At 44.1% G+C, this 9,961-nt stretch overlaps 1 protein-coding gene across 1 annotated transcript; it reads right to left on the bottom strand.

Moving 5' to 3' along the window:
• Positions 1 to 1,522: 1,522 nt before the first annotated feature.
• Positions 1,523 to 8,674, bottom strand: ppp1r26 (protein phosphatase 1, regulatory subunit 26). Its single transcript, XM_043687394.2, has one exon. It carries the CDS (start codon positions 8,618 to 8,620, stop codon positions 4,577 to 4,579), a length of 4,044 nt encoding a protein of 1,347 aa, XP_043543329.2. The 5' UTR covers positions 8,621 to 8,674; the 3' UTR covers positions 1,523 to 4,576.
• Positions 8,675 to 9,961: the final 1,287 nt, after the last annotated feature.

Genomic DNA, 9,961 nt, shown 5'->3' with positions numbered 1-9,961 from the left:
TTACACACTTCAGTGTGAAAAAAAAAGAACAGTAATATTTAAATGGTGATATATTGAGAAGTATGGATGTACAAAGGGATCTGGGTGTTCTTGTACACCAGTCAATGAAAGTAGTCAAGTAAGTGCAGCAAGCAACTCGGAAGGCTATCTTTTTGCAGTTATATAGGGCCTTGGTGAGACCACAGGTGAGTATTGCAGATGGTATCTCCACCTAAGAAACACCATACTTGCCACAGAGGGAATGCAGCGGAAGGTCACCAGGCTGATATTGGGGATTGCAGGACTGTCCTAGGAGGAGGGATTGGTTCAACTGGGCTTGAATTGACTAGAGTTTAGAAGGATGAGGAGGATTTGATTGAAACATACAGAATTCCAACATGGCTGGACGGATTAGATGCAGGGAGAAGGTTATCCCTGGTTGGGGAGTAGAGAACCACGGAAGACAGTCCCAAGATATGGGATAGACCATTCAGGACTGAGATAAGGAAACATTTCTTCACTTGAAGGCTAGTGAACCTGGGGAATTCTCTACCACAGAAAGCTCTGGAGGCCAAGTCACTGAATATATTCAAGAAAGAGACGGATGATTCTAAAACAATATTTTAGAGGCATTAAGGGATATGAGGGAAGAAAGGGGGATATTGCATTGAGATAGAGGATCGGCCAGGATCCTACTGAATGGCCCTGCAGCCCAAACAGCCAACTGGCCTTCTCCTGCTCCTAGATTCTACATTTCTAAAAGCAGGTCAGAGGCGAGGTATACTGTGGCGAGTAATTCACCTGACTCCCCAAAGCTTTTCCCAATCTAAAAGGCACAAGTCAGGAGTGTGGTGGAATACTCCCCACTTGCCTGGAAGGGTGCAGTTTCAATAACACTCAAGAATCTCGACACCATCCAGGACAAAGCATCCCACTTAATTGGCACTATGCCCAAAAACATCCACTCCCGCCACCATTGACACTCAATAGCAGCAGCGTGTACCATCTACAAAATGCGCTGCAAAAATTCACCAAGGCTCCTTAAGACATCACCTTCCAAAGCCACAACCACTTCCATCTAGAAAGACAAGGACAACAGGTACATGTGAACACCATCCCAAGTTCCCCTCAAAATCACTCACATCCTGACTTGGAAATATATTGCCATTCTTTCAGTGTCTTTGGGTCAAAACCCTGGAATTTCCTTTCTATGGGCATTGCAGATGTATATACACCATATGGACCTCAGTGGTTCAAGAATGCAGTTCACCATCATAATCTCAAGAAATAGGCAATAAATGCTGGCCCAGCCAGCATCAACCAGGTGCCATGAGTGAATTTTAATAAAGGCGGTGAAAGAGTAGTATTTACAAACTATGACTATGATGATCACATTAGAAATAGCAAACAGAAAGTCTTCATACACACTTGCAGGGTCAGTAAGGGTGGGAAGAAAGGGGGACAGCAAGGGGGAGAGTAGTCAGTGACAAACAGAGTTCTGTCCCCATGAGGTTCATCTACAAAAACCACCACCATCACAAACCCTGGTCTGTGTTATTTATTAGGTAAATGTAATGTAGATTGTATAATTTAAATAATTTTCACAAATTTGTTAAAAAGTATGTGCATCAATACCCCTCAGGCAAAAACTAAGGAGTACTTTCAACATCAGAAGCAAATTTCACAAGACAGCATTTGGCGACATGTACACTAAAAATAAAAATTGATGTAAAACAGAAACAGGAGCAACATTCTAATGATAAAGAATATCCAATATCAGTGCTGTCATCAGAGCTTATTCAGAATGACCAAAGTCAGGGAAAAAAATCCCACTTTAAACAATTCATGAGCATTGCTGGACAGGTCTTTGAACACATCTTCACCCCAACATCAGGAATTGTACTAAAACTATTGGAATGCCTATCCAGTCCAAAGGTCATCAAACTCTGGATCGGTGAGGTTGCTGTGAGGAGCCAGGAGGCCTGCCAGATTTCTATCTGTCACCTCTCTGCTGTTGTACACCTTCCAGACACATCACTTGTGCTGCTGTACATGAATGGAAAGCCACAGCACTGTTTTGAAAGATGCAGCTACCACTCTGATCAGGCTGCTCCTAGGGAATGGGTTGCTATTTCTAGGTAAGTCGCTGGATGTATCTCTAGATATGTCACAGAGAAATGTAAATCAAAGACATACTCACTCCAGACTCAGTCGGTCAGAATTCTACTGATGAGTTATACTGTCATTTCGGGTTGATAGAGACAGCACAGAATAAATCTTCCTCAAGTTATTTGCATCATGCCAGTTCACACATTTTATAAAATCCACTGTGAACAACACTTACAGGCATTCTAATGAGAGAAGGTGTTTTCTTCAGGAATGTTACTTGTTAGTTTTCCTGATTGAATCTCTGTGGCAATGCAGTGACAGAATCAGAGAGAGGGTTGGAACCCATACATTTAAACCTAATTATGGGTTGCTCAGTGGGATTTTGCAGCATAATGATGTTTGACTTCACATATACATATAAAGAGCTAAAAAATTAAGAAAACTCATTAAATTCAATGCAAGCCTATACTCTTGGAGTATGAACCATCTGTACAGATTTCACATTTCAATATCAAATTCAGAGAAAATACAGATTTTGCTTCCAGTGCGTGTTTGTCTGCATATATATCTATGCCCTGAACCAACATTGGCTTTCTATAAAATCAAAATTTGCTTAACTTCTCTTCCCTCCATTCCTGCAGTATTTTTCTACACATGTTGATTGCCCCACAATTCCTCACCCTGTTTACACACCCTGAGCTGTATAAGGCCAGAGGGTATCATAGCTGAGCCAATTTTTCCCTCAGCTGAAGCTGAATGGTATTCAGATATCTCCCCTTCCAATCCTTAGGCAAACCACAACTAGCAGTGCCTACCCTTGCCTGAGATTTGCTAAGTCAGTGAAAGGTAGGGGAAGAAAGATTATTTATTTTGGTGTCAAAAGCGTTTCCCACTACATTTGAAAACCTCTGTAGTAATGTTTAGCTGTTAAATATTTACAGAATGAGTTTATGGTAATGAGAGTTCCTGCAGTTAGCCAAAGGCCAAACATCATCCTCAGGTCAATTTAAACTTGTGGGGCCTACTTTTCTTTTCAATGAAGTTACTCCCGAATCAGAGATTGCTCACCAATGCTGACATCGCCAAGTAGCTTAGGGTAATGGAGACCCCAAACCCTCAGGTCTCTTTTGGAAATAAAATTAATCACAAAACAACACAGGTAACTGGAATAAAAACAATCAGAGTTCTCAGGCTCCATCTTCACTAACTGAATTAGAACCCATGATCCAGTGAATATTGTCAATGAGAGTGTAGGCTCCGAATCTACAGCAATCTCACCTCGGGCATGGGTATTCACATCCAGACTGATGCAGGTGTCCATACTGAGGGGCAAGTAGGTTCCAGCCACTGACTGCCCATAGTCTGACAGAAGAATCAGCAATCTCAGTTCTGAGAGTCTATAAAAGATGGCTAGTGCACAGGAAATGACAAGCTATTACACTTGTGTACAGTAGGGCGTGAAGTGCTTAGAGAATTAAGGCACATTGTTGGGAGTAGAGCAGATGGGGCTTTACTCTGTACCTGCTTATGCTGTAACAGACCTAGGAGTGTTCAGCCCTTACACCATAGTCTCACTGCAGAAAACAGAAATACCTGATTTCTCAACATCTATATTCCTAATCTCCACAGGCACCTGTGTACACAGAATCACTGACACACAAAAACACATAAAAATAATGCCCTCTTGCAGGATCTGTCATGTTGCTCACCCCCTTCCCCTTCACAGGGTCCTGAGTCACATGCTGCCAGTTTCAAATTGAAGCACAGCTAAACACAGCCTTGTTGGTCTCCAGGCATTAAAGAAAGCTTGAACACAGAAGGTGTCAGCTACCTACATGCAAGCAAGTTCAAAAAAACTCAAGGGTGTAATTTCTATTCAAGATATATGACCCTATTGTCATCTCAACTGTCATCTCTGACTGTCATTTACCTGTGAGCCCACAGGAGGCAATGGAGGAGAGCATCAACTCTGTCCCTATCCCAGAGCAGGAGCACTGACTGGGGCTGGTCTCTCCCCTCTGATAACCTCCATGATGCTGAGGCTGGCTGGTACATCCCTGGCTCTAAGCAGTTAGCTCATCACAGGTCTTTATGAAATGCTGAACTCATGCTAGGCTGCTTCAGTATCACTGAATGGAACAAGAGTGTGTCCTGCAGTGGTCTTAATGATTGGAATGTGTCCACAGAGATAGGGAGATGCAAATGCAGAGATTGAGCTGGAAGCTAGACAAAGTGCCTACCCCAACCACATTTCACTGGGTGGATAAGGGGACGGTTTTACAGCTCTGAAAAGAAATTTGTTTATCTAAAGAGCTGCATTCTTAATCAAATTAATTACTTTTAACAGAGTATAAAAGATACACCTTCAACAACATTGATTTAATCCAGAAGCTTACATAGCATAACCTTTCTGTCCCACAAAGATATCTAGACTGAACATTGTGACCGTATTATAAATAATTCAGAGATGTGCTACTGCATAACATACTTACGCCTCAGCCCCCTGCCTCTGCAGTCCTGACCTGTCAGTGTCCACTCTACTGTCATCATCTGAATGATCGCTAGCTCTGTCGTAAAAAGCTTCAGGACTGTTCCCCTGTGCTGCCTCCTCTGCTCTTGAGCCCCTGTCGTTTTGCTCCTCAATCTTAGGTCCTGACGAAGTCTGGCTCAGTGGCTGGCACTGAATGCTGAGGAGAGTAACCCCAGTTCCTCCACTCTTGCACTTGCTGCTTGCCTCCCCTTTAGAAGCTTCCTCAGCAATCAGTGTTTCTGTTGCACTCACTGCTCCTACACTGTCGACTCTCTGTTCTACACTGCTGCCTTCCTTGTGGGCTGAGGCTATGGTAGGTTCAGCAATCGGCAAACAGCTGCACGCTCCTGACATTTCGCAGAGATGCAAAGTCTCACAGTTAGAGTGTGTGAATGTCGCATCACTGTACTCCCTCTCCTCACTCTTCACTCCACTCTGATAATTATGGTCACTTTGCTCTTGCCCTACAATACTAGGTAGCTGGCTCGCTTCACTGCACTGAGCACCAACACTTACTGATGGCATCAGAGATGCTAAAGGTTGACCTTGATTTTTATCTTTCTCACTCTTCATTTTCGCACTACCTGCCCAGCCTACATGGGAGAGAGTGTTAACCACAGCTTGTGAGCTTTGGTTTGTACCACGACCAAGATCTGACCAACTGTCCTTGGAATACTGTCCCCTTCTGCAGGTTCCATTCTCCTGGCTCACTGATTCAGTGTCACTGAGACAGTCAGTCTGGAAGATATTCCACAATTTGTTTACAGTTTGCTTGGGAGATTTGATTTGGCCAGCTTGCGGTTTAAGTTGTCCTGTTAGCAACGATTCGGAGTTGACATATGGCACACTCTGCTCAGAAGCCAAGGACTGCGTTGTTTTCCTCTGAATGTTCTCTGGGCTAGTAGTCATCTTTTTGTCCTCAAGGACATCACTGCGACATACTCCTTTCCCCGGGCAGACTATGTTGTCAACTTGCAAACTTCCTAGAACAATTCCAGCCTTAGTCTCAGTCTTGGAAGTTGCTGGTGGTTCTCCTAAGGTGTGTTTGTCTTCATTCTGGCACTGTGCACGACAGGTACCTTGAATGTTCTGTAGCAAATCCTGCTGGTTAATATTGGTCTTGCTTTCAGTCCCAGCCCTTTCCATTTCTCTCTGAAAATACCCAGCTGTGGGCTCATCTTCCAAGCGACATGGCCCCTTCATATTAACCCTGTGAGATCCCTCAGCTTGTTGAGGGAGGGTAGACAGAGCCCTGGGCAAGTCTGTCATTTCCGACTGTTTGTTCTCCTCCTCTTGTCTTTTAAATCCATGCACTGTGTTTGGATCATCTGTAGGCTCGTTCAACCTGCTATTTGCTCGGGCCTTTTCAGCAAGGAACTTCAGAATTTCTTGCTCAATCCCATCATCGCTATCTGCAGAACTGCTGTTCTCAATTGTTATATTTTTCCAAGTTGGCCCATCAGCTGTGCTGAACGCAGTACCACACGACAAACCAATCTTGAGATTTCTGATACTGGTCATTTTGCTGTTGCCTTCACATTCTGAATGCTCTTCGATCTTCTTATTCCCTTTACTCTTCAAGTCTAAATAACGTCTGCAAGCGCTCTTGTTACTTTTTGATAAGCAGCTTTTTAAGGGGCCGTGGCTAACAGTGTAGCCTTCTCCAGCGGTCCTGAGCGTTTTGTCACCGATTCCTGTGCTTTGCTCAGAGTAAGTAAGAACCTCTGCTCCTGTAAACCGCACTCGTTTTTTGCACCGGTTCTTCATATCTCTTGATCTTTTCCCCAGTTTCTTCCTGGTTTGCAAGAGATCCTTTGTAGCTCTATCCAAGTCTTCGTCACTATCCAGTGAGCTACTCTTCTCATCTGTCTGCCAAGAGTCATGGACAGCCTTAACAGTGGACTGTTTCTCTCCAACCCGATCCTTGGGAGACAATTTTTCTTGATTTTGACTGAGAGTCATGTTGTACCATATGTTACTCATGTCAGGTATGTTTTGCCCTGATGAACTACCTTTAAGATTAATCTTGGAGGTAACAGTTGAATGGTTAGTTAACACAAGAGCTTCCACACTGGACTCACGTGGTTGACTTTCTCTCAGTTTCTCCTTTTCAAGTTTATGATCAGAACTGACATTATTCTTCAGCCTTTTCTTTTGTAACAATGATGTCTGAGATGAAGACGAAGACAAAGAAATAAACAAAGATGGAGAGGTGTTCAGATTGTCTTCAATCTTTGGTTCTTGGGAGAAGTTTCCGTCCAGATCACTCACAGTCCCGACTTTGCTAGATTTCTGACTGCTTTGGCTTGCTTTCAGAGCCAAGTAAGTTTGAATTTCTTTTTCAATGCTGTCACTGCTGTCTGCAGAACTGCTTTCACTATCTGAAGAAAGCGTGACCTGCTTGGAGGCAACATTAGTGTTTTCACAGCTTGTCTTGCCTTTGCCCGCATGCTCTCCCTTTTCTGAAGAAGCACCACCTAATATACTGTCTGCAGGTGACTGCACTTTGGTCATAAGAGACCTTTCCTGTTTTGGGGAAGATTCTGACAGAGTCTCAGACTGAAATGTTTCTTTCCAACCAAGCCTGGAATCTGTGGTATTTCTCTTGGTTTGTATTAAATAGTCATCACTGTCACTCGTGTCAGTATCAGAAAGATTGGCAGGACAAGGTCGCCCAGGCTTCGGGATACAATTTCTCTTGTTCAAAGCTGTCTGCAGTCTTTCTTTCTCTCTGCTTCTCATATGAGAAGTCATATCAGCATATTTTTGAGGGGACTTGTGAGGTAATAAGCCAAGGACAAAGGCTACATCCTTAGTTTTCCCTTTCTTTTGTTCCAATTGGTAAAGCTGAATGGCTTCTTCAATCCCATCGTCGCTGCTAGAATCAGACAATTCTACTTGTGCATTAATAGGATTCACCCTTGACTCAGTGAATTCAGCACTGAGACCCCACCGGGTATTGCTGCTCTTGTGGAGTTCCTTAAAGCGATGCCGTGATCTTGGCTTTTTCCTGCTAGCCACATTTTTATTACCCTTGGGGTTTCCTTCACTGCCTTTCTCACTGCTGCAGACAACTTCAGATTTCCTAAACTGGCTTGATTTAGTGTTGCCAACCTGAGAGTTTGTGTTGATCACTGGCTGTGGAACAGGATGGCGTTGGTTCCCTGCACTGGATTTGATGCACCTCCTTCTCTTCTTCTGTCCTACCTTCACCAGATTTTCTTTCTGCTCTGTCCCCACAGAAACAGCCTCGCTCTTGGGGCTGCTGTTGCTGCCAGTCTCCCTATTCCTCTTCTCCTGCAAGAACCTTTCAATCTCTGCCTGTATACTCAGTTCAAAGGAGTCGTTGCTGCTGATACTGCAGGGAGAAGAGCATCTGGATCCTGCAGGCTCTCGGCTGACAATATTCGCAAGGTCAAGCCCTGTTTTGGGCGAGTTCACTCCTTTGTTTCCCGGTGAAATACCATTGCTGATCTTTGCAGCAGAATTCTCAATGGCTCTGTGTCCCCCTGGGAGAACATTTGTGTCACTGGCTTTCGATGTGAAGGACGGATTTTCTGTTTTCTTTTTCAAGTATTCCTGAATTGCTTCTTCTATATCTCGGTCAACAGACTCATCACTGTCGGAATCCAGGGTGCAGCGACCCAAGTTGGATTCCTCTGTGTCAAGTGTGCAGGATGGATAAGCAGGCTTCAGCTCTTCCACAGCAGCCCCTTTTAAAATTCTGATGGAGCTTCTGTCTAACATGCCCTCACTTCGCCGTTTTGGGGCTGTGTTTGTTTGTGCCTGGCTGCTGGGTTCACTGTTCATGGCACAAGCTGAGTCAGTAGCTTGCAAGTTTTCGATGATCATTTTCACATCCACGCTGACAGCACTCTGCAGAGAGATCTTCTCTCCTGAGTCAGAGAAGCTCACAGGGAGGCTGAAGTTTCGGGACGCCCCAAACGGATGCCAATCTGTCTGTACCACAGAGATAGGTGGCAAACCCGTGAAGAACATCATAGCAGAGAGGTGACATCCCAGACACGTGGTCCCTGTAGTTTCTCCACTCACATCCTGTAAATGAAACAGCACAGGGAGAAAAGAAAATCAAAAGGGCTGCGGCATAAACTGGTGACATTTTAAAAATTGTTGTGTGCTTCAGAAATATTCTTGCTCTCTGTTTCTCCCTCAACATTTCTCAAGAAAAGAGTTGCATTTCCATAACACCTTTCATGGCCTCAGGAAATCCATGAGTATATTACAGTCAATAAAGGTCCTTTCAACTGTTCTAACCTAAAAATGTGGCAAGGTCCCACAAACTGTAACGAAATAACTAGTTTGATCATGTTTTAGTCATGTGGTTGAAGGAGAGACATCAGTCAAAACACCTGGGAGAATTTCCCCGCTTTCTACATCCACCTGAAAAGGTAGAAGGTACCTTGGTTTAATGTCTCACCTAAGAGATGACATCTCCAGGAATCTGGCAGAAACAACATCCATCATAGCTCATCTCCACAGTGAGGCTTGAAGTCAAAAGCTTTAGAACACAGACCCTTAGTGAGGTACAGTATGATTGTGGTCATGTGTCACACATTAACAGGTTGTGGGTGTCTGCGTGTTATTGGACTACAGCTGATATCAGCAAACCTGATATCATCCTCATGCTACACACACAGATGTGGAGTTGCTGGTGTCGGACTGGGGTGGACAAGGTCAGAAGTCACACAACACCAGGTTATAGTCCAACAGGTTTATTTGAAATCGCAAGCTTTCAGAGCGCTACTCCTTCATCAGGTGAAGTGTGAGTTCTGAGGGTCGCTTGGCTCAATATGTTAACTCTGATTTCTCTCCACAGATGCTGCCAGACTTGCTGAGCTTTTCCAGCAATTTCTGATTTTGTCTGTAAAATGAGACTGCTCTCAGCTCACGTATCCACACAAACAATGATGGCGAGTCTACAAATGTGCAGGCACGTTCCTACTACTCTGAGTAAAGAAACTATCCCTGATATCTGTCTGAAATCTATCACCCCTCAATTTAAAGCTATGTCCCCTCGTGTTAGTCTTCACCATCTGCAGAAAAAGGCTCTCCCTGTCCACCCTATCTAACCCTCTGATTATCTTATATGTCTCGATTAAGTCACCTCTCAACCTTCTTCTCTCCAATGAAAACAGCCTCAATTCCCTCAGCCTTTCCTCGTAAGGCCTTCCCTCCATACCAGGCAACATCCTAGTAAATCTCCTCTGCACCCTTTCCAAAATTTCCACATCCTATAATGCGGTGACCAGAACTGTACTCAATACTCCAGGTGCGGCCTTACCAATGTCTTGTACAGCTGAAGTATGATCTCGTGGCTCCAAA

This window comes from Chiloscyllium plagiosum, unplaced genomic scaffold (assembly GCF_037043375.1).
Source record: "Chiloscyllium plagiosum isolate Xiang-an unplaced genomic scaffold, Cpla_swu_hap1 HiC_scaffold_21, whole genome shotgun sequence".
In the NCBI taxonomy this organism is placed as follows: domain Eukaryota; kingdom Metazoa; phylum Chordata; class Chondrichthyes; order Orectolobiformes; family Hemiscylliidae; genus Chiloscyllium; species Chiloscyllium plagiosum.
The sequence above is the reverse complement of the archived record's forward strand: the minus strand, read 5'-3'. Positions and strand labels throughout refer to the sequence as shown.

Excerpts from the sequence above, each read along its gene's own strand:
- ppp1r26 (XM_043687394.2), bottom strand. The coding sequence starts at position 8,620 with ATGATGTTCTTCACGGGTTTGCCACCTATCTCTGTGGTACAGACAGAT.